General features: G+C 44.7%; 1 protein-coding gene across 2 annotated transcripts in view; it reads right to left on the bottom strand.

Moving 5' to 3' along the window:
• The window catches only part of LOC124131564, a 139,033-nt gene that overhangs the window by 62,587 nt on the left and 51,195 nt on the right, over positions 1–25,251 (bottom strand). For both annotated transcript variants that reach the window (XM_046494915.2, XM_048397868.1), the window contains 18 exons: positions 23,247–25,013; positions 22,245–22,386; positions 19,938–21,661; positions 18,868–19,059; positions 18,391–18,525; positions 17,175–17,441; positions 16,255–16,611; positions 15,331–15,510; positions 14,861–14,977; positions 14,246–14,398; positions 13,458–13,610; positions 11,943–12,155; positions 9,864–11,297; positions 8,899–9,132; positions 6,522–6,709; positions 5,538–5,949; positions 3,232–4,167; positions 525–2,429 (listed from right to left, as the gene is read on the bottom strand). In XM_046494915.2, the coding sequence (XP_046350871.2) occupies positions 525–2,429; positions 3,232–4,167; positions 5,538–5,949; positions 6,522–6,709; positions 8,899–9,132; positions 9,864–11,297; positions 11,943–12,155; positions 13,458–13,610; positions 14,246–14,398; positions 14,861–14,977; positions 15,331–15,510; positions 16,255–16,611; positions 17,175–17,441; positions 18,391–18,525; positions 18,868–19,059; positions 19,938–21,661; positions 22,245–22,386; positions 23,247–25,013 (10,509 nt within the window). The remainder of the gene's footprint in view (positions 1–524; positions 2,430–3,231; positions 4,168–5,537; positions 5,950–6,521; positions 6,710–8,898; positions 9,133–9,863; positions 11,298–11,942; positions 12,156–13,457; positions 13,611–14,245; positions 14,399–14,860; positions 14,978–15,330; positions 15,511–16,254; positions 16,612–17,174; positions 17,442–18,390; positions 18,526–18,867; positions 19,060–19,937; positions 21,662–22,244; positions 22,387–23,246; positions 25,014–25,251) is intronic.

Here is a 25,251-nt window from a genome sequence, read left to right as displayed (position 1 = left end):
AGAACCACGGGACATTCAGACATGGTCGGCCATGAATCAGGATGATTCTACTTAGGAAGTATTTGTTTTGAAATAACATAACACAATGTACATTTTGTTTTGTGGATTGTCTACAGGCTTTCATGAAGTAAAAAGGGAGGCGATCACAAAGAAAAGACAGGACAAGCAAACTGAATAAGATAAGTCTTTTGGCAATATCTTGAGATGGCTTTACATTCTGAGGATACTTGTTTTATATTAGTCTTGAAATAACTTCTTTCATGTACATGTAGGAATTTCAATAATAATCCATTTTATTTTTTTATTATTATATTTTATTTTGAAAAGTAATATATTTGTGTTTCGAAAAAAATCATGAATTTGTGACCAAACGGGGCAAGCCTCATATTATAGAAATAAGGTTATTCAACGCTCATTCAATATCACAAGACATAAGAAATGAATACCTAAAATACAATATGGCACTGAAGAACAGAATTAATCCAAATGTCCTTGGCATATATGACATCATGAGAGTTACTCACCTAGTCTGCAATAGTAGCCAGCAGCACATTCTCCACTGACCGCCGACAGAGAAGGAGTCTGACAGAACTTGCCCCCATCACACTGTGTGCATTGTCCCACTGAGCTCATCCCCTCCACAGGGTTGTAGGTGCCAGCAGGACAGGGCTGGAGGTCTGCCCCGGTCTTGTATGGACAGTAGTAGCCAGCCAGGCAGAAGTCAGCTCGGTCCCTGTTGGTGCAGTAATACCCATCTGGACAGTCATAACAAACAGCAGCTCCGGTGTGGTTGGTGTAGGTGCCATTGGCACAGTAGAAGTGTTGAGGGGAGCCCAGAGGACAGTAGGACCCTGCTGGACAGATGTTGCCCGTCACACCATCGTAAGGAGCTGGTGTACTGGCACCCAGGGTGCAGTAGAAGCCTTCATCACACTCTCCAGAAACAGCTGGTAGTCCTGTGGTGTTACAATATTTTCCTGGATCGCAGGCATTACAAGCAGACACATTGGTTCTGCGTGGGTGAGGTTGGTAGGTTCCGGCTGCACATGCTGTAGGCTGGTGGCTGTGTTCTGGGCAGAAGTAACCAGCAGGACACTCGTCGCCATAAACTTGACCGACCGGGTTGGCTTCCTCGGATGCATTACTGCAGTAGTATCCAGCTAGGCAGGATCCATTGGGGGCTGTCAGACTGGAGTGGGAGCAGAATTCTCCAGGTGGGCAGATGGTACAATCAGCCTCTGATGGCAGCTTATCTCGGTCCCCGAATGTTCCCTTGGGGCACGGGTCTGGCCATGATGATCCTTGTACACAGTGGGTTCCTTGTGGACAGGGTCCTCCTGATACTGACAGCGCCGGTGTGGGGGAAGTCGATTTCAGGACACAGTAGTATCCTGCTGTACACTGACCTGTTGGTTCGGTGATGTTCTCTGCCTCACAGTAGAAGCCTGCTGGACAGTCTCTGCATTCTCCAAGACTCTCCAGACCTGTTGTGTTGCTGTATGTTCCCAAAGGACAGGGGTTCTGTCGTGCAGTCATTGTGCCGTTGGGGCAGTAGAACCCGGCTGGACAGACCTTAGGGTTTACAACGCCATGAGAAGGAGCTCCAACTCCACTCTGCTGTTCAGTGATTGCCTCATTCTGATCACAGTAAGTTCCTCCCTGGCAAAACAAGCAATCTCCTCTCTCTGGATCTGGCTGGTACTGTCCTGATGGACATGGTGTTTGAACGCCACTTCCTTTTGGGCATGTGTGACCTGCAAGACATTTATTGCCTGGTGGCTGTGGCTGAATGCTTCCTTCGGGGCAGAACCAACCTATGTCACAGTCACCATTGGGAAGGTCCCGACCAGGACCAGCACAGTACATACCAGCAGTACAAGGGAGACAACTGCTGATGTTGTGATTGCCGAACCAGTCACTATACTCTCCTTCTTGGCATGCTATAGGTGAGGAGCTAGCTCGAGGACAGTAGTGGCCCTTTGGACATATATCTCCAAAAGTTTCATTCACAGGATTCTTCAATGTTGAACTAACATTACAGTAGTGTCCAGCATCACATTCACCAGTCACGTTTGCGAGGGCATCGACTTCACAGTAATGACCAGGCAGGCACTCCTGGGGGGACTCTGATCCCGGGGGACAGAACTGACCAGCATTGCACCTTCCTCCTATGCTAGTTGCTGGGCAGGAGCAATCACTGCCAGAGTCCAGACCAAGGATGGAGGGTCTGTCAGTCCATGATCCCAAAGCACAGTACCAGCCTCCTGAACACAACCCTGCTGGCTCCTCATTGCCTTCCCCTGGGCAGTAGTGGCCCACGGGACAGATCTGACAGGCATCGTATGTTGAGGCCTGGGTCTGGTTGTTGAAGGTTCCGTTTCCACAGGGGAACTGGTGTGCGAATTCCGTGGCTGGTGGACAGTAATATCCTGAAAGATGACAGGGATGTATGAGATTAAGCTACTGACAAAAACATACATTTTTCAACTTGTATGAGATTCAAATTCATCATCCAAAACTGGCTCCCACAGGAGATATTGCTTGGGTGAGATCAAGCGATATCTACATTGTAGATATCGCTGCAATGAAATTGCATCGCAATGCTTTGTGACATCATTGGTTACCATGACATCACAATCAAATGACATCACTAATGGCTCTGCTACTGAAGCTGTGAGCAGTACTTTTTACAGTAAAGACACTGCTTATTACTGTCTTCAAACTGAAAAAGTTGGAAGAATGATGTTGGATAATAAATAAAATCTCAGCCTCGTGTCTTTTGATATCAAATATATCAACACTTGTTGATAAAAATGGAAAAAATCCTCGACAAGCCTCGGAGTTTTTCCACCTTTATCAACTCGTGTTGATATATTTTATATTTTTATATTTTATCAAAAGACACTCAGGTGAGATTCTCTATATCAAACTTGTACATATAACACATGCTATGACTCAGTTCCCTGAAGAATGTAGGGTAGGTTTAAAAATAATGTGGAAAGTGTCACTCAGGTATTCAGTATTTTTGTACTTCAGTTTTGAGATATACATGCATTTTTTGTGCATGGATCATTACAATGTTTAGTCATAATATAGCATTTGTATTATGAAGGATAACAAAATCCACATAGTACACAAACACTTCTGAATTAGTATAATACACAGTTAATATACAAGACTTAAAAGAACACTCAACAACTTTAACCTTAGCCACTACAAAATGTCAGTTACCTTTGGGACATATGGTTTTGTTTGGAGCTCCAGCTTCACAGTAGAAGCCCGCAGGACATGCTGTGCAGTTGGACTGCATCTCATTGATATTGTAGTGCCCAGGGGGACAGTCTGTGGGCTGGCTAGATCCTTCCTTGCAGAACGTGCCGGCAGGACAGGGTCCTCCATTGGCAGTGACAGTGGCCGGCTTGGAGGAGATGGAGCCTCCAGCACAGTAGAAGCCTTCCTCACACAGTCCTGTTGGGTAAACTAGGCCAGGCACATCACAGAAGTAGCCAGGCAAACAGTCCTGGCATTCAGAGAGAGCCTTGATCATGGTTTGGTTGTTGAAGGTTCCTGCAGGGCAAGGAACAGGGTCCTGTGTTTGTTGTGTACAGTAGTGACCCACTGGACAGACGTCTGCATCCCCTGTGACATTACCAGTCGGGGATTTGGAATCGGAGCCGTATTTGCAGTAGAAGCCAGCATCACATGGTCCAGTCACTGCGGTCAGGTTGGCCTCATCACAGTAGAACCCGCCAGTACATTGTGTGCACTGGCTGAGGGTGGACAGACCAGTGGTCTGGCCGAAGGTTCCAGCTGGGCAGGACTGCCAGACATAACCAGTACCCTCGGGACAGTAGAACCCTGCTGGACATGGATCGGGATTCGAACCTGTGATGCAGTAGTAACCAGGTGTGCAGAGTTCGCACTTTTTCGTTTTGGTGACATCTGTGAATGTTCCTGGGTCACAGGCTATAGGATACGCTGTTCCTTCGGGACAGTAGTGGCCCACAGGACATTCATTTCCAGTCACATTGTCCACTGGGGTTGCTGAACTGGAGTTGCCTGAACAGAAGTATCCCTCTGTACAGTTTCCAGCAGGTGCCTCCATGCCTGACGTCGGACAATACTGACCCCCTTCACATCCCTTACACTGGTGCAGGTACTCCAGACCTGCAAGTAAAAGAATGGTCAATAGAAGAAAAGTTCTGTTCAAATTTGAGATTCTACTTTAATAATAAGACAAAGTGACCAGGGCTCACAAAGATGAAAAGAGCAATATTTCTTAGAAAATCTGCTTATCAAAAATCAAACATTGCACTGCACCTCTCCAATTGGTATAGAAACTGTACCCACAATTGGAAAAGAATCCAAGTAGTAGTTTTCATGTTATAGGTTGCACACATGTTGAAGTAAAATTCTTTCATAAATTCACAACAAGATACATAATGATATTTTTTTTCAGAAAATACACATATCAAAACCAAACTTTGAACTGCACCTCTTCCGTTAGTATTAAAACTGTTCCTTAAATTTGAAAAGAATCCATGCAGTAGTTTTCAAGTTTTTACTTAGAATTGTTTTACTGAAACATTTGTCCAACTCAAGTAAAAACATGAAAAATGACTATTTTTTTCAGAAAATCCAAATATTGAAATCAAACTTTGTACTGCACCTGCCTCATTGGTATAAAAAGCGTTTAAGTTTGAAAAGAATCTATGCAGTTGTTTTCAAAGTAACCTAGTCAGGGCATGGTGAGACACAAGCAGTCAGGTCATACATTGTAACTATTGATCCTCACAAGTCAGGTCATACATTGTAACTATCGATCCTCACAAGTCAGGTCATACATTGTAACTATCGATCCTCACAAGTCAGGTCATACATTGTAACTATCGATCCTCACCAGTCAGGTCATACATTGTAACTATCGATCCTCACCAGTCAGGTCATACATTGTAACTATCGATCCTCACCAGTCAGGTCATACATTGTAACTATCGATCCTCACCAGTCAGGTCATACATTGTAACTATCGATCCTCACAAGTCAGGTCATACATTGTAACTATCGATCCTCACCAGTCAGGTCATACATTGTAACTATCGATCCTCACAAGTCAGGTCATACAACAACCCCCATGCATGAGGGTTAGAACTGGTCTTTGGCAACCCAAGCTTGTTGTAAAAGGCATCTAATGGGATCAGATGGTCAGAATAACTGCCTCAGTTGTTACAGCATTAGACATCAAACAAGCAAAGCAAAGGTTACCATAGGAACCCATTCTGCTGAAGGTGAGGTAAAATGGTGTTTAACGTCATGTTCAAGACTATTGCCCTTATATAGCAATGTGCGTGTTGTGCTTGAATATGGCTGCTTATACTAGTGCGGAATAATTCCGATTTTATAGTGCTTGTCCACTGAGATAACATGCTGCAGTTTAACATGAATACCCCACTCAGACACAGTATACTGACTCCGAGCCGACCAGTGCAGGGTAATAATTCTCCCAAATAATCCCCATCTTGAAAGAATTATCCTACCTTCCACAGGGTTATAAGTCCCTGGAGGGCACAGAGTTGAGGCATTAGATCCTACAGGACAGTAGGCTCCCTTCTGGCAGATGTTCCCTGTCACACCATCTATAGGAGCTGCTACAGAGGCACCAGACAGGCAGTAGAACCCTCCATCACAGAAGCCGGATGGCGAGGACAGTCCCTCCTGCCCACAGTACTGCCCACTAGGACATGGAGTACACTCGTCAATCTTCTTCAGGTACAAGATGTCGTTATATGTTCCATTTGGACATCTGTGCTCCTTGGCAAACTTAGTTCCAGGGAGACAGAAGCTGCCTGGCTCACAGGGTGACGGGTTCTGGACTCCATGGTTACAGACAGTGTCGTTCTGGATTGTACCGTCACAGTAATACCCTTCAGGGCAGTCTTTGCAGGATGCCTGTAATTTAAGCATTAGGTCAATAATTTTGGTTTAATGCTGCCTTGTACAAAATTTCGGCTATATCAGCCCATGTAAGCTTAATGTTAAGATAGGATATCAGTCGGTAGGATGTTGACAGATCGAAGATCATCATCGTGGCAAATTTGAGACTTGATCTCAAAATCTGTGGATCCTGGCATGGATAAGGGACACAACTCTGCATGGTAAATTGAGTAAGAAACATTGGAATCGGAAAATCTTATATCCCTCATAATTAAAGACAAAGTGTCGCTGTATGGCGCCATGTTTTTTACTCATTAAAAATGCTTTTTTACTTAATAAGTATTTTGATTTCTTGTTAAATGAGTTCTTATTGGATTGATTTCCTTGCTAAATTCGTCATTATATTCTTCATATATCTTCATAATCATAAAATCCAATGTGCTTACTCTCTTGGTTTCTTTTGTAACAGTCTTAGTGTATTTAACATGCCATATGTGCTACGGTACATCCCAAATTCTTTTAGAATCACCACTGTACTTAGTAATCAAAACAAAATGTACCCTTGGTACATGCATTCAGTGAATTACCTTGCCAAATTCATCTTGGTACTTCCCGGATTCACAAGCCTCTTCCATCTTGCTCCCCTTGATGCACAAGTGGCCGGGTGTGCAGATGTAGGATGTCGGTGTGCTGGTGTTCTGGCCTTCGGGGCAGTAGTAACCCTCACTGCACAAATCTGTCGGACTTTCCTGACCATAACTGTCACAGTAGAAGCCTGGAAACAAAGATACACACTATACTACTGTGGTTCCTGCATAGCTTTTGACCACACTCAGCTACATTCCAGCAATATGATGGCAGCCTGTAAATAATCTTGTCTGGACTAGACAAACCAGTGATTGATATCACGATTAATATCCCATGCAGTCAGTGTATGATGACATGCAATCAATCAAATCATCAAACTGTCTAAATAGTCGCCTCCCATGACCAGCATAGGTTGCTGCAGATGTGTTGATAATAACTGTGGAATGACATTCAATTACCTTGAAGTAAAAGCTCAAATAAGTCCCACTATCTTTGTTCTGTTTGTAGCAGGGCATAGAGTCGTCCTACAGATGACATCCTGGCTTGCTGACGGGGTTAACCTCTTTGGTCATGTGGACAAGTCGTCCGACCTCGGTCAAATGGTCCGTGGTTCGAATCCCATCACGGGACTCGGAAATTTTATGGCCACTACATGTTTTACAGATTTCTGACAGTAGTGATTGAGTGAGTGGTGTTTTTTACGAACTGTTTCTAAAAGTATACAACTCAAAAGAAGTTAAAGAACACCCGATTTTTTCAAATGACAATAGTTATTCTGTCATGGCTGGTGGCTGTCAGCCTTCCAATTGTGGGTGTTCATTAACTTGTTTTGAGTAGCATCCCCCAGACACAGACCAGCAGCCATCTTTAATCCATGTGACAGAGTGCGTGAGTTGTATCAGGACCTGTCAGCTTCATGTTGGAGGAAAGCCTGAAGTGATGCAGGTCCCTGACATTTACCACTTCAGTAAAATCCCTGAGTTTGGCACATAGGAAGGAGGCTGATCAAATAGTGGTTCTGTTTCAGCGTTAACAACATTTGGAGAACTGGACCGTAGTCTCGTGTGTGACAAGCCAACACAGTATCCACAATCTTCTTTCTAATACAGTGGTATCTGTCAAAACTGAACTTTTTCTCCAGTCCCCTCAGTTCCTTAATAAATTATCATTACTCAAACTGACCTGCTGCTATCTAAATCCCACTTTCAGACTAAAATGATGGTCCCAATACACCAATTTATTATTGAAAAGAAGCTGTCTAAATCAGACTGAACCAGGTATGACCGGACCGGATGTTCTCTCCCTTTAAAGTAAGCTCAGTCACTGTCCGCTAAAACAACAGTGCTAAACCTGCATGTAATACTATTAGTTTGAAATCACTTGTGTTTCGTATGGGCGACTGTGAAAATGTGACAATATCCCACTAGCACAATTGGTTTCGCATCTCAGACTAGACAAGTCTAACATTTAGTACTCTGTGTAATCTAAACCTCGCCAGACTTTTTTACCGGTGCAAACTGAATTGGACAGATTCCACTGTATATGATAATACGACATGTCATAATCTCTCTTTATTACTTGCCCGTGAAGAGATCACCCGTTTAATAAACATACAGCTGTATCACACATTGTGTAATACCAAAACGCGTGCTTATGTACTCTCCGAACATGTTTCTAGAACAAATATTGAAAGCTCTCAACATCCCTTGGCTCATTCAACGACATTGCGTGTGGAGATGATAGATCACTGAGAGGAGCTTATGCACACTCAACGACCCCAGCAACCTTGTTACTAGGCTGACGTCATATGGCATTGTTTCCCCGAAGGATCTTGCAACAAAATTCCACAAATTACGTCATCGGGTATTGTGACGTCATTGTAAACTTTGAGCTGCAAGGCCCCGTTCCACAAGGCGATCGTACTGTAGCACGACAGTCGTTGGTCTAAGTTAAAGTATGTGAGTTGCGATAACCTTAACGCTACTATAATTTTGTGGAATGGACGCCTGATTTGTAAAGGTGGGCCGTTGTATGGTATTAAATTCATACGTTTCAACTTTTGACGTGTTTGAAGTATTATTGTGTTAAATTCAATTGGATTATGCCTTGGATCATGTAGGTGTCAGCCTATTCACACTCAACAGTATAATTCTAAAAATGTTATAAATGGCAAGTAATAAATAAAATACTATTCTCGCTCCCGTGTAAAACCAATTTTATGAAACTCGTGAAGAGATGTGGTATCTGACTCGCTTTCGCTCATCAGATACCACAACTATTCACTCGTTTCATAAAATTGGTATTACACGGGAGCTCGTTTAGTATTCTATATTTATGCTTGCCCTCCCTGTTATTATCATCAAAGTGCTGCCTCACCTGAAGTGCACAACCTGCAGTCACTGAGCTGCGTGTTCCCTGTCGCGTTGGTGTAGGTCCCTGGGGGACACTTGATAGGGTCTCCTGTTCCCTTGGGGCAGTAGGCTCCCTTGGGGCATGTCCCCCCTGTAGCATCTCCCTGGGGGTCGGGGCGGATGGCGCCAAGGGTGCAGTAATACCCTGCTGTACATGGTGCAGTTGCATCTGCTAGGCCAGCAGTCTCGCAGTAGGAACCTGTGGACAGGGACAATATTTGTAATTGTTATACAGCTGTGTCATGTGGCCGAACAAAGTTTCATCTGCTAGAAACCAACAAGGTCTCTGCGAGTGCCAATGCATAGATTGCCGATCTTGTTCAGAAGATCTCACATGATTGGAAATGAACCACGTTAGAAAGGAATTTGGGCACAACAAAACAACTGATTACTATTGGCAAGGTCATTACGCCAAAACAAGGACCTGACCCCTGAGGTGGTCTGATTGGACTGAAGCCTCATTAAGACCTTGCCAAGAGTAAGTATTTGTATATCAAAATAAAAGAACAAATGACAGCTTGAATACAACATTTCAAGCACTATTAGAACTCATACAACCTCCTGAGAGGATGACTTTAGCTGAACATGTCACACTGTTGAATATTATACACATTCACCTTGTCATTCCTAAGATCTTTATTTTATCATCAATTTACAAATACATGTACCAGTATTATAAACTATGGTGTATCTTGCAACAATATTTCACAAATTACGTCATAGTTATTGCAACATGTTTGTTATGTTTATGGTACAGAATTATTAGAAAGTTTCTTAAAATGTGCAACATGAATATTTCTATGTCTAAAAATAGAAAAGGGAGAAATCTTGTCGGGTGTTTCCTTTTCATGGAGAACCTGATAACCCAGAAAAGATAATGTTATTGACGAATAATGTACTTCATTGAGCTTTAAGGTAAGCTACACTTACCTGGTTTACACAGCAAGGGTTCACTGGATCCGCGGGGACAATAGTAGCCTGGCTGGCATTGTCCACCGGTGATGTCTGCTGGGCAGGTGCAGGAGGTGTCGTTGGCCGTGTAGTTCCCAATCTCCGTGGGTTTAGCTGTCCAGGCTCCCCTCACACAGTACCAGCCTTCAGTACAGAGGTCTGTCGGGACAGTCAGTCCAGGACTTCCACAGTAGTGCCCTGGCTCACAAGTCATACAGTCAGACGCACTCTGCTTTCGGGTGTAGTTATTGTACGTCCCTCGCTCACATGGGTACTCGTATTGGTCTTTCGTTCCTTCTGGACAGTAGTGTCCTGTTGGGCATTCTGTGCCGGAAAAGTCAGTTGAATTCTCTGGACAGTGGTATCCTGCCGGACACATCAGACACTGTGCAAGACCTGTAGATGGACTGTATGTTCCAGGCTTACACCCAAGAGGATAGGAGGTTCCATTTGGGCAGTAGTGTCCAACAGGGCAGGGTCCTCCTGAGGAGTTCAGAGTTGGGTTGTTGGGGTACTTTGCTCCTGTCAGACAGAAGAAACCCTCATCACAGGGTCCTGATGGTGCTCCTAGACCTTCCTCTCCACAGTACTGTCCATACGTACACTGGATGCAGCTAGTAACATCTATAGCCTTGAGGTTTGGATTAAAGGTTCCCAGGGGACATTTCTGAGGTGTGATAGTCTTTGCTGGACAGAAGTGTCCTTCTGGGCAGGGTCCTGATACACCTGTGACATTCGTCTCCGGGGTGGGAGAGCTGGAACCTTCTGTACAGTAGTATCCCTGTTCACAGTCCCCAGCTACCACTTGAGCACTGGGAGCATCACAGTAGTGGCCTCCAGTACACTGAGTACAGTTGGCGACATCCCACAGACCAGTGGCAGTGCTAAATGTTCCTGGAGGACAGCTTTTGTAAACAATTCCTGTTCCTTCTGGGCAATAGTAGCCAATTGGGCAGACACTAGGTGGGTTCACACCGTCACACCAGTGCCCAGGAGCACATGGTTCACAGGTCTCGGCTTGAGTTGACTTCTGATAGGTTCCGTCTGGACAGGGAACAGGGACCTTAGTTCCTGGTGGACAAAAGTGTCCTATAGTACAAGGAGCTCCTGTTGTCCCTCCGTCATTGGGCATAGACGAACTTGCTCCTTGGGTGCAATAGAAGCCACCCGAACAAGGTCCTGTTGGTTCCTTCAGACCGGTGGCATCACAGTAGAATCCTCCAGAACAGGCTAGACACTCAGAAGCTGTTCCTAGGCCTGTGCTGTTGGACCAGGTTCCTACTGGGCAAGGGTCTGGGGCAGCTGTTCCAGCCGGGCAGTAATAGCCCTCCGGACAGCGGTCACCGGAGATCCCATCGACTGGCGTGGGGATGGAAGAGCCATTGATGCACCAGAAAGTGATATCACAATCACCTGAAAAAAACCCATACAAAATAATGATATACCCAATACATGCATACAAAAAATGACCAACAAATACACACATACAAAATAATGACATACCCAATACACACATACAAAATAATGACATACCCAATACACACATGAAAAAATAATGACATACCCAAAAATGACATACCCAATACACACATATAGTTCAAACTTGACCCAATGACAGCAAAAAACAAATTGATTCTACACAAGCTGAGTGAATGTTGTTTTATGACACAGGCAGCAATATACAAACAATATCACATCAGCCAGTAAAAAATCAAGGCTTGACCATGCAAACCAGAGGTTAATAACAGGAGCAATGACCAACACAATCAGTCATAGTGACCACCTGACCCTCAGTTTTGTCTGCATGCCCCAAGGCTGAGGCTGCCCTTGGACCACCACAAGTGTTCAAGAGAGTGAGTGAGTGGGTGAGTATGGTTTTATGCTGGTTCTAGAAATATTTAAGCAATATCATGGTAGAGGACACCAGAAATTATCTTCACACATTGTACCCATATTAGGAATGAAACCCGGGCCTTCGACATGATGAACAAATGCTACCACCAGGCTGCCCCACTGCTCCCTTGGGGGAAAAAAGTAATCAAACAGATTTAACCATACCTGTGACGGCCTCTTTGCCGGAGGAGCTGCAGTATTTGCCAGCATCACACGGGGTGCACTGAAACACAGTCTGCAGCTTGGTGTTGGGGTTATAGGTCCCTGCTGGGCAGCCGAACTGGGTGGACCACTTGGTACCGTTGGGGCAGTAGTACCCCTTGGGGCAAGGGTAGGGGGCGACGGAAGACAGGTCAGTGGAGTCATCACAGTAGTAACCTGGGAGGAAGGAACATGGGTAACATCTGTGTGTCTGATCATCATATTGTCACAAGCAAATCAATCTCATTAAAATCAGACCTTAGTTCTCGCTACCACTAAACAAAGATCTGAAGATATCCCATTAGGGGTCACGTCAGAATGACCTTTCATCCAACCAATCACTGCGTTGCTTACAAGATTATGAAAGTGACAGTCGGAATGTGATTTCTAATCATGCAATCTCGAAAACTTTAACATGGGGTATTCCGAACAATAGTTACGGGTTTAATGACTGAATCCTTACAATCTAGACCATCTATTAGCCATTCCAGAATGTTTTTTTGTTCAGGTTTCAAATTTGTAATTGAGAATTTGTCAAAATATGTTTCGAAGCGTAGTCGCCAATTTGAAATTTGTGCCGTAAAGCACGAGAAAGCTGCCTTCTGATTGGTCATTCCATTGGTCTGTCAAAGTTCACGCAAAGTCAGTCTGACGTGACCCATAATGGGATGTCCTCAGATCTTTGTTTAGCGGTAGCGAGAACTAAGATCTGATTTTAATGAGATTGCAAGCAAATAAATTAATTTTGTAATAGTACCTTTTAATAGGATTGTATTTGGGACAACACTCCATAGTAAGTCACACAATGATTGGAAGAATGAGTCAATGAGAAAAGTTACCAATGGACACACACACTTATAACACAGAAGGGGCACATAACCAAGTGACATCAGATGAAAGGACCAAAATATCTATAAATTACAATATTTCCAAAACTGAAAAATCAGACTGACCCAAAAATGGCCAAACAAATTCTATAAATGATGAAATTTTGTATGAGCTGAATAATCAAGATATTATCAAAAGAGGCCGAAAGATCAATACATGATGAAATTTGGCACGAGGGGTGAGATATTGTTTTGCTAACAGTCACAAATATCCTGACAAGTTTGGACTACCGTATTCGACGTAATAAGCGCCCCGCTCTAATAAGCGCCCACGGCGATATTTGCTAATATATTGGCTAGTGAACAATCCCAATTAGCACCCCTTCTGATTGATCAATGTGCACAAGACTTATTTATTCTCGTATAATACATTTGTTATATGCATCATTAATCATGGGAAATTAAATTCTGGGAAAATATATCTGTCGTATATAAACATTTCAGGCTATCAGCATAAACCACGAAATTTACGATCTTTCAACTCTGTTGTTTTCACTTAAATAATATTCTAATAAGAGCCCCCTATTTCTAATTTTGAGAGCGCCCTGGGCGCTTATTATGTCGAATACAGTAAGTCAATATGTGAACATACCTGCCACACATTCCTTGCAGCTTCCTTGCCCCGTGCTGTCTTGGTAGGTGCCGGAGGGGCAGTGTGTTGGCTGGATGCTGCCAGGGGGGCAGTAGTGACCGGTAGTGCAGGGGAACGGGTTACTCAGGTTCTGGCCAGGGGGACAGAAGTACCCTGGGAAGCAAACCGGAGGTGAGTGAGGCTACACAGCGGTTTCTGTCATGTCAGGGTGTGTCAGCTTCACATGGGAGAAACTACCAAGACGACTGATTGTAGATGTTCACAACTTTGGTTAAACCAAACCAGACAAACCAAAAATCCTAATGGAATCTGGGATTCAAACTCATGAACAGACATAGTTAATGTACAAAACCTTCACAGAGTTGTTTGCCTAAGAAACCAGTGCTTCCCATGACATCATGTAATTAGTGTAGAGGCAAATATTTATTTACCAAATCTTAATTTTCAACATGTTCTGAACAAAAAAAACATTTCCTAAAATGAGAAATTTCTTTGTCCTTAACAAAGTCTGCTTTAGTCTGTGCATTAGTCTGTATGAGCTAAAAAACACATTTCATTTCTGCTGTAAATGGTTAAGATAACTGGTAGTTTTGGCATGCCAGTTGATATTATATATTGAACAAAAAAGTTAAGGATATTTGGGGGGATGTTTTTGTGAAATTGCGTGCTGCGTCTTCACAACAAAAATATAACCTAAAAAATATTCATGATCCCAATTTGTTTCAATGGCGTTTGGTATCCATATCTGGTAGTCTATAAAATTCTCAATAATATCTCAATGTGTTTACCTTCGTCACATGGTCCTGAAGGTTCTGTGAGCCCCAGGTTTCCACAATACATTCCCTCAGTACATGGAGTACAGTCACTTGCAGCCTGGTTGCCGGTCCGGTTGGAGAAGCTTCCCAGAGGACACTTTTCCTGGTCAGTCGTTGTTCCAGTTCCTGTGAAGAATTACTTGAACCTTGCCAAACTAGAACCTTGCCAAACTGGAACTCATTCCCATACATCACAACCTGGCAGACATCTTTAACCACACTCCATCCCCCATCCATAATTGTCTTTGATAAATGTTATTCTTTCCTACCATAGTAGCACCTGGAGAATATATATAAGGAAACAACAGCCCCTGTCCCTATGATAAGGTAACATCATTCTCTCTCACAATAGCATCTCCCTATCACTGTGATAAAGCTTGTATCATTCTCTCTCACAAAAATATCTCCCTATCACTGTGATAAAGCTTGTATCATTCTCTCACAAAAATATCTCCCTATCACTGTGATAAAGCTTGTATCATTCTCTCTCACAAAAATATCTCCCTATCACTGTGATAAAGCTTGTATCATTCTCTCTCACAAAAATATCTCCCTATCACTGTGATAAAGCTTGTATCATTGTCTCACCACAATAGCGCCCTGGGGGACAGATGTCTCCTGTAACAGCATCTGTGGGGTCATCACGAGAGGCTCCTTCGGCACAGAAGTAGCCCGGTCTACAGGGCCCCGTCACATCAGCAAGGCCTGAAATAACACACAGCATTCATAGAGAAAAGATCTCACACACATAAAATATTTTACTTGCTGTTAAATATTAGGGACACAAAAGTGATCCAATTTGAAGGAATATGCAATGCAAAGTCTACTAACTCTACTCTACATATTTTACTTGGCTAAAGTTTCAATGAGTTATGTATTATTCACAATACTCCAGCCATACGATGGCAGGGGACACCAAGAATGAGCTTCAGACATTGTGTCCTTTCAGGGGATCAAATCAGGCTTGACGAGGGAATGCTTTACCCCCTACGTTATCCTACCACGTCCCCAAAATTAACAGTAGATGTGACAATGCCAATGGAAGAAGGGGGTGTCACCTGGTGTGGAACAGTACTGCCCCTCTCTGCAGATGGTGGGTTCCTGTGATCCGGTGGGGCAGTAGTACCCAGGCCTACACTGCCCTCCGGTCGCATTGCTTGGACACAGGCAGTCATCGAAGGTGTAGTTGTTGTAGTCAGTGGGCTTACTGGCCCATGCTCCCAGCACACAGAAGTACCCTATGTGGAACAACAGGCATTCAACATACTTTGCAGGTAAATTGAGATTATATTTCAAATAGTCTGTTGCAATCTGGACACCATTTATTTAAATGTAATGTGAAAGGCAAGTTACAATTTCTATTTTCTATGTTTCATTCACATTTATATAAGAGTATGCATAACAGTAAGAAAGACAAAAACTATGAGTAGTAGTTGTCCTTTCTTCAGTCAAAAGAGGTGAGGTTGTGTGAGATGGTGTAAGGTGGTGAGAGGTGGTGAGAGGTGGTGATAGGTGGTGGGAGGTGGGGCGAGTTGGATGGGGTTGGGTGGAGTTGGATGGGGTTGGATGGGGCTGGATTGGGTTGGATGGGGTAGAATGGGGTTGAATGGGGTTGGATGGGGCTGGATGGGATAGAATGGGGTTTGATGGGGTAGAATGGGGTTGGATCGGGCTGGATGGGATAGAATGGGGTTTGATGGGGTAGAATGGGGTTGGATGGGGCTGGATGGGATAGAATGGGGTTGAATGGGGATTGGATTTGGTTGGATGGGGTTGGATTTGGTTGGATGGGGTTGGATGGGGCTGGATGGGGTAGAGTGGGGTTGGATGGGGGTTGGATGGGGGTTGGATGGGGTGAGATGGGGTTGGATGGTGCTGATTTTGAGCATGCCTCCATTCCTTCTTTCAACTCTTATAGGTAATAATTAATATTATTCAAAGACCATCACAGTCTATCAGATAAAAGTTGTTTTTCTTCTTGCCTTCATCACAAAGACCTGAGGGGTAGGACAGGCCCTCAGTGCCACAGTAGTGCCCCCCAGGGCACAGCACACAGTCCTCCACCGACTGGCCCATGGAGCTGCTCCGGGAATAGCCCCTCGGACACGGGAACTGGGTGGCAAACGCTGTACCGTTGGGACAGTAGTGTCCCTGTGGACACGGGTACAGCTCGTAGTTGGTGATGTTTTCTGGACAGAAGTAGCTAGGTGGACACTGGAAACATACGTCACGTCCTGTGACATTGTTGTACGTTCCGGCCGGACACTCCAAGGGGTAGGATGTTCCAGGAGGACAGTAGTGGCTCACAGGGCATGGTCCTCCTTTCTCGGGTTCAGCTCCTACATGGGTGGAGATTTGTATAGACCTCAGGATGACCATTTATAAGACTTCTCAGACACAGTGAAAACTCATAGCATTTCATTTTTTCATATATGCTTATGTGTGAAAACCTGTAAATATGAATTCCGGATGACCAATGAAAGTCTGTCCACTTCTCTGTGGATAGTGACAAGCAGAATGCCAACATCAGATCATAGAGGTGATCAAAACCCTGCTAGCACCACAAAGTCCAACTCTTCTAAAAGTATATACATGTATCCAGGAAAATTAGAACTTGATGTTTCACTGCATTTGATTAAGCCTTCTGAATATTTACTAAACTGACTTTTTCTCCTGTTTGTGTTTTTACCCCAAAATATTTCTCAAATAGTTGTCTAAATATGATTACTATCTAAAATTTCTTTCCAGTTTTATTACTATTATTACAAATGCTTCTAAAAACTGAAAATTCAAAAGACCTGAAACCAATGGGACCATTCTTCTCTTTCAAGAAACAGACCCAAATAGTTAAAGGACTTCTTTGTACTGACAATCTGTATCTGTAGAACGTGTGGTGACAAACCTGTAGGATTGGGAACATTGTTTCCTCGATAACAGTAGAAGCCAGGCCAACAGGGGCCAGTGGAGTCGGACAAGTTGGTGGAACCACAGTACTGTCCCAGTTTGCAGTCCAGGCAGTCGGTGGGGTTGGTGCCCATGATGGCGTCCCTGTAGGTGCCATTGGGGCACGCAATGGGGTCCTCTGTCTGTTGGGGGCAGTAGAAACCGGCAGGACATGGCCCTCCAATGCCAGTGGTTGTTGCATCAGTTGGCGTGCTTACATTCACACCTTGGAAATACAATGGTTTGAAGTTGATGTAGATGTCATGCAAGGTGAACAGGTTACCATGGTCTATTTGTTTGTATACACATGAAAAGCACATGGTGGTTCATAAGTAAAACACAAAAGGATATAATAATAGATGAGGGCAGCAGAAAAAACGTAACTTGTTACTTTACTTTATTTGCATGAATAAAAATACTATAAGGTAACATGTACTTGAACTACATAAGCATGAGTCTTGTGAGACAACACTTCTGAGCATTCCCCTCTAACACAGCCTTCCTATTCATGACATTTCACATTTTCTGCACAAGCATGAGGTTCATAGTTGTCTCCAACAACAGAAGTTGTATGCATGTTTCTGCCCTCACCCATCACAAGTCTACAGATGCCTCTTATATCACCCCATCATAACACAAGTCTACAGCTGCTAGTGATCTCAGCCTACCACAACCCAAGTCTACAGCTGCGAGTGATCTCAGCCTACCACAACCGAAGTCTACAACTGCTCCTGATCTCAGCCTACCACAACCCAAGTCTACAGCTGCTAGTGATCTTAGCCTACCACAAAACAAGTCTACAGCTGCTAGTGATCTTAGCCTACCACAACCCAAGTCTACAGCTGCTAGTGATCTCAGCCTACCACAACCCAAGTCTACAGCTGCTCCTGATCTCAGCCTACCACAACCCAAGTCTACAGCTGCTAGTGATCTTAGCCTACCACAAAACAAGTCTACAGCCGCTAGTGATCTCAGCCTACCACAACCCAAGTCTACAGCTGCTAGTGATCTTAGCCTACCACAAAACAAGTCTACAGCTGCTAGTGATCTTAGCCTACCACAACCCAAGTCTACAGCTGCTCCTGATCTCAGCCTACCACAACCCAAGTCTACAGCTGCTAGTGATCTTAGCCTACCACAAAACAAGTCTACAGATACCTGCAGTGTTAGCATACCTTGTTTGCAGAAGTATCCAGCTGCACAAGGTCCAGTGCCAGTGTCATTCTCACTGAAGTCAAAGTTCTTAGCTCCGAGGGCATCACAGAAGTAGCCTCCCTTACAAGGTCTGCAGTCATCCACATGTGCCATTTCTGGAGGAGAATGTGACACACATAGTATACAGTCGAATTAAGTACAGCTCATCCCATGACTGGTTATATTTGTTGAAAAATAACATAACAGGCATTCTGTTCACAAAACATAATTCTTTATGAGACTAAGATTGATTGAATCACATAATGACACAAGAAATAGGCTTCACACACTGCACCAATGTGAGTAAATTAATTCCGGTTCTCGTCCTGGCAAGCCAACACTTTCATCACAAGGCTACCATATCAGCCTAAAAGTTTATTTAGTGACTAGAGCATTGGCAAGAAATTCCACAAGAACATGCCAATGATTACACTACTTGGTACCAGTGTTACACATACCAAAGTCTGGGTTGTAGGTTCCCCTGGGACACTTGGGTTGGTCAGTGGTGGTGTTTCCAGGGCAGTACCTCCCTGGGGGACATCTGAGCGGGATCTCACCGTCCGAGCAGAAGAAGCTTGCCGGGCAGTCCATACAATTGGCTCTCCCTGTCACATTGTTGAAGGACCCTGGCGGGCAGGGTAAAGGCTCACCTGGCACAAACACAACATCAATTATTATCTTCAAGGTCAATAATAAAAGAAAAGTTACTGAGATTTTAAAGCGCTACCAGCATGCGTAACAAACAGAGCATGTTGTGGCATCATAGATTTCAGGGCATACTGTACCCCAGATAGGGATTAACAGCACCCAGATAGGGATGAACAGTACCCAAGACAGGGATTAACAGTACCCAAGACAGGGATTAACAGTACCCAAGACAGGGATTAACAGCACCCAGATAGAGATGAACAGTACCCAAGAGAGGGATTAACACTACCCAAGACAGGGATTAACAGTGCCCAGATTGTGAGTAACAGTACCCAAGACAGGGATTAACAGTACCCAAGACAGGGATTAACAGCACCCAGATAGAGATGAGCAGTACCCAAGAGAGGGATTATCAGTATCCAAGACAGGGATTAACAGTGCCCAGATTGTGAGTAACAGTACCCAAGACAGGGATTAACAGTACCCAAGACAGGGATTAACAGCACCCAGATAGTGAGTAACAGTACCCAAGACAGGGATTAACAATACCCCACGCAGTGATTAACAGTACCCAGATAGGGATTAACATTGCCCCAGATAAGGATTAATAGTATCGCAGACCGGGATTAAAGGTACCCCATACAGAGATGAACAGTGTCTCACTGATGGCAAGCCATGGCAAGTGTCTATCTTGTACAGGGCTATACATTGAAAACAGTGTCAGAAAGGGGTGTTTTACAGCATCATAGTACAGTGGCCCTAAATCTTCATGTTTTAACATCAGTGGTCCCTCAACTTGCATGCCTAATTTCAAACACTAGAATGTAGTTTTTCTTGCACCAAGAAATGTACACAAAATAGGTAACACAACACAGCATACCTGTTCCTTCTGGGCAGTAGTTCCCTTTGGGACAAGGATCCCCTGTGGCACCACCGTCACTGGGCTTATCTGTGCCAGCTCCACCCCTGCAGAAGTACCCAGGCGCACACACCCCATTAGGTTCAGTGAGACCATAGCCATTGCACACCCTGCCAGGGTCACACAGGGTGCAGTTCTCCTCTGCCTGTAGCCCTGTGTAGTTGGTGTAAGTCCCGTTAGGACATGGGCTGTGCACATACTCGGATGTTCCCTCGGGACAGAAGTATCCAGGTGGACAGAGATCTCCAAAGGGCTGGCCGATTGGGGTGGAGGTGTTTGATCCAAGGGTGCAATAGTGTCCTGGCTGGCATTTGGTGTTTGGATCTGCAAGGCCAACATATTCACAAGCTTCACCTTGAGTACACGGGTTGCAGTGATCTTCTTGGTATCGGCCTACATCTGGCAGGAAGGTGCCCCTTGGACATGGATTAGGGAAGTCTGTACCTTCAGGACAGTAGTAACCCTTTGGACATAGGATGGGTTCAATTGTTCCAGTTCCATTGCAGAAGTAGCCTTGAGCACAGAGGTCACATTCTCCAGATCGGCTGGCTCTCTGGTAGCTTCCCTTGGGACAAGGTTCCGGTTTGAAGGCTCCTGCTTGAGAGTAATGTCCGGCTGGGGTGTCGAACTGAGTAGCAATACCAGAACCACCGGTGCAATAGTAACCAGCGGCACACTTCTGGGAGGCGTCAGTACTACTAGAGCCTGCGCAGTAAAACCCAGGGTCGCATGGGATACAATCAAACTCTGTCTTGGCCCCTGGAGATTTACTGTATTTTCCTACTGGACAGGATGCAGGATATGCAGTTCCGGGTGGGCAGTAGCCTCCAGCTGGACACACCCCCCCTGTAGGTCCATCAGGAGGGGCAGAGGTGTACGCTTTCTCTCGGCAGTAGAAGCCAGCATCACAAACATCAGTTGGTTCAACCCTGCCGATGCCGTCACAGTAGTAGCCTCCTGGACAGGGGGTGCAGTCTGTACTTCTTCTCAGCTCCGTGGAATTACCGTAAGTACCCAGTGGACAGGGTTGAGGGAATGTGCTTCCACTGACGCAGAAGTACCCTCGTGGACAGCTTATTGGTGTTGCCAGACCTTCTCTGTCACAATAGAAACCTGATATACACTCTGTACAGTCTTGGAATGACTCCCTGGCAGACCCATTTCGGTAGAACCCTATTGGGCAGGGGTAAGATTCAGGAGCAGCTGTTCCTAAAGGACAGTAGTAACCACCAGGACAATCCCCTGCAGGAGTTGACAACCCTTCAGGAATACAGTAAGACCCGGGGGTACACTGAACACAGTCAGACACTTGTTTTCGGCCATAATCAGGATTGAAAGTGCCATTTGGACACGGGACAGGGTAGGGGTTGACATCTCCTGCTGGACAGTAGTGACCAGTCCTGCATTTATCCTCGATCAGATCGGGTTGTTTGTACATCCCTGGCGGACACTCCACTCCAGCTGGGCAGATCCGGTCTGTGGTCATGAAGGCAAGGCTGGTAGCGTTCTGGTCACAGTAGTACCCTGCCTTACAGGTTGTACACGAGTCAGCGCCGGCGGCCGAGTAATTTCCCTTCTCACAGGGAAGTGGCTCAATGTTTGCCAGTCCAGGGCAATAGTAACCGGCTGTGCAGTCTCCACAATCGGTCAGCTTCTCTCCCTTGGTGTCTTCACGGAATGAACCACTGGAACATTAACAGAGCAGACATATTGATGTCACAAGAAATATATTCAAATTTCCATCATCACATAATGATATCTACTGATCTGTTCAACACGTTCATTTTTAATTGTATTTTCAACAGTCGAAGTCTTAATCTCATGTTTAAATGATGTGACTTAAGCGTCACTGATCATTCTGTAGCTCGAGATTCAGTTAATTAGTAAAATGCAGAGTTTTGTGAAAAGGAAATATGTAAACATATTTATGAACAGAAATTGTCATCCACATCACAAAACACATGTTCCAGAAGTATCACAGTCAGTAGCTGATGTGCTTACAAAACTGATGATTTCATTTTGATACTGCATTGAAATTAATTCATATCTTTCAAAATTAGATCTTGGTAAATGTGTACCAATAGCTTGCTAGAGCCTCTTGGTTTTATTCTTAGCAGCAAAACCAAACAAGCAGCCACCTTTACTGTTCCAAATACTCCAATCAGATAGCACACATATAATGCAGCTCACCTACATGTGATTAAACTAAGTAAATCAACAGGTATACAACAAACAGGCAGCAAGATGCATTCTGTGTAAGACACTCACGCTGGGCATGACGTTGGCAGTATGGAGGCCTGTGGACAGTAGTTGCCTTCTGGGCAGTCCACACACTGCTCCCATCTGATGTTGCCCGTGTTGTTACTGTAGGAGCCTGCGTGGCAGGGGTGCTGATCCCCATACTCTGTGCCTGGAATGAGTGAATGAGTGAGTGAGTGAGTGAGTGAGTGAGTGAGTGAGTGAGTGAGTGCATGAGTTGGGGTTTCAGGCCCTTGAACAATAACTTAATTGCATCAAGGCATGTCAGCTTAATGTTGCAAGTAATTTTGATCCCAGGGTGACAGAGGTGTTAGAAGTTTATCAATTTGGTTAAACCCAGGAGTAAAGTATCATACTGACAGACCAGAGATCATCAGTGGGAAACTGGGATTTGAACCCACAACTAGCAGATAATAGATCGATGAGTCAGTGGATGAGAATAGGAAAAGCATATTCTGATTTAGTTGTATTCCAGAAACATTGAAGTAGCATACCAGAATCGGCATCAAACTTTTCATCTAGTTGGATTAAAAACCCAGCAACATGAACCAAGATACTAAAACTGTGTCCCTTACAATGCTGCCCCACAAAGTACCCCTGATCATGGCTGCTTTAAATAAAGGTCACTTGGTGTGATCTATCACCAAAATTGGTGAAATATATATACAAAATACTAAATGCTACATAAATTTAATGAAATGAAATAATTAAAAGCCTTAAATCTAAAAATACACTGAACACTCATTTATTACAAAATAGGGTAAAAACATGAATAACTGGCATGCTTCACTATGGATTTGTTAAGATGACATTTGAGATGTTTTGCGCAAGCGGTAAAGTTTTTACTTTGGGGGGAAAATGGTATTAAGAAACAAAGAGAATCTCTAAACAGCTGTATTTTTTAGAAAAAAGTGAACACATGCACCAAAAATATATGGTGATACTTTTGAAAATTGAATGTATTTTGAGTACTCACTGATCACTAGTGTAGTCCCTACATTGTCTACTTACGTTCAGGACACCAATGTCCCTTGGAGCAGAGGCCAGTTGGAGCTGCAGACCCCTGCAGACAGTAGTATCCCTTGGGGCAAGGAGAGCATCCCTCCTGGTTGGCCAAGTTGGTCAGGTTGGTCCAGGTACCTGCAGCACATGGCCACTGGGTTTGGGCTCCTGTTCCTTCCTTACAGTAGTGACCTTTAGCACATGCAACAGGGGGTTTCTGGACGCCTCCAGTCCCAATGAGACAAGCTACGGTTTCAGGACATTTCTCACACTGTTCTATAGCAGTCAGGTTGTTATTGTTGGTGTATGTGCCAGCAGGACAAGCATATTCAGACTGGTTGGCTCGGTGATTGCCTCCCGGACAGTAGTAACCAGGTGAACATCGGGAGTTGGGTTCAGTGAGACCGTACTCTGTACAAGCTTGACCAGAGGTGCAAGGTTTGCAGCTAATGACATCGCCTTGTTCAACATCCGGGTTGAAGGTTCCTGGAGCACACTGAGTTGGGGTTGGTGTTCCAGCAGAACAGTAGTGGCCTGCCGGGCAGGATCGACAGAACTCCAAGCCAGTGGAGCCTGTTTCAGCCGTGTACTTCCCAGATGGACATGCATTAGGGGAGCCAGTTCCTGACGGGCAGTAGGACCCCCTTGGGCAGACATTGGCATCAAACCAGGGATCTGTTGTACCCTCTGGACAAAAACGACCCTCGGGGCAACTAGAGCACTCACTGACTTGTACATTACCGAGATTATTTGAGAATTTTCCTGCAGGACAAGGGGATTCCTTATAGTCTCCAGTTCCAGCACCACAAAAGTGTCCCTTTGGACAAATCAGACTTGATGATGGCTGCCCTGCAGTGCCCTCTGGGCAGTAGTAGCCTTGAGGACACTGTTTACAGTCTGTGTCAGCAACATATCCAAAAGCATCTCCGTAAAATGCTTTAGCACATGGCAGTTCTGCCTTTCCATCAGGACAGTAGTATCCTAGCTTACATTTAGCACTTGGGGGGTCTTCCTGTGTACTACCTTCAGGACAAGCATAGCCCACCATGCAAGTACTACAAGCTATGGACTTCTCAGGGCTGTACTGACCCTCTGGACATATGGCTGGTTTAATGCCCTTGTTGGAACACTGGAATCCTGCTGGGCAAGTAGTACAGGCTGGCTGACTTCCTAAACTGTAGAAACCATCTGGACATGCAGTCCCTGGAGCTTTAGTATCTGGACACTCCTCTCCTGAAGGACAGGCTGTGCACTCGATCTTCTTGGCTTCAGCAAATGTTCCTGGAGCACATGCAATTTTGTAGCTGTCGTAGATGGTGGGGCACATGTAGCCCGCTTCACAATCCACACACGCACTTCTGCCTCCTTCGCTGTAGGTTCCGTCCTGACATTTGGTCTTGGTGTCAGAGTCAGTATTAGGGCATGCATACCCAGCAGGACATGTCGTACATGCAGTCTGTTTACCAATAGAGTAGGACCCAGCTCCGCAGGTGACAAACTGGTCGGTGTCAGTTGCTGGACATGCTTTACCTACGGGACACTCTGTGCATGCTGTTGCGTTTCCTACGGAGTAATATCCCTGTGTACATCTAACCCTGGTGGTGGCGTCCGCCGTGGGGCACTGCCAACCTGCCTCACATGGGTTGCAGGAAGGTGAGCCACTCACGGCATAGAAGCCCGCGGGACAGGCGGTGCTGGTGTCGGTGCTGGTGTCGGGACAGAAGAATCCTGCTGTGCACACCGTACAGCTAGACTGGTTACCCAGGGAATAGCTTCCTGAAATAACAAAACAGCAAATTAGACACAAAAAATACACAAAATTATGGATATATGTTTGCCAGAAGAAAAAATTACAGCAAGGACAAGTCAATTACTCCTTTTCTTTCTTCTTTTCTTCATCAACAAATTCCTCATTAAAATAAAGTTCGAAGTTATCACTTCTGCTGGATGAAGCGTGCACCTTAAATCTATTATGCCTTACTGTACTGAACAATGCATTATCGTATACTGAGAT

The sequence above is a fragment of the Haliotis rufescens genome, unplaced genomic scaffold (assembly GCF_023055435.1).
Source record: "Haliotis rufescens isolate VD_foot unplaced genomic scaffold, xgHalRufe1.0.p SCAF_1, whole genome shotgun sequence".
Classification (NCBI taxonomy): Eukaryota; Metazoa; Mollusca; class Gastropoda; order Lepetellida; family Haliotidae; genus Haliotis; species Haliotis rufescens.
Note: the sequence above shows the minus strand (reverse complement) of the source record. Positions and strands in the feature narration are given on the sequence as shown.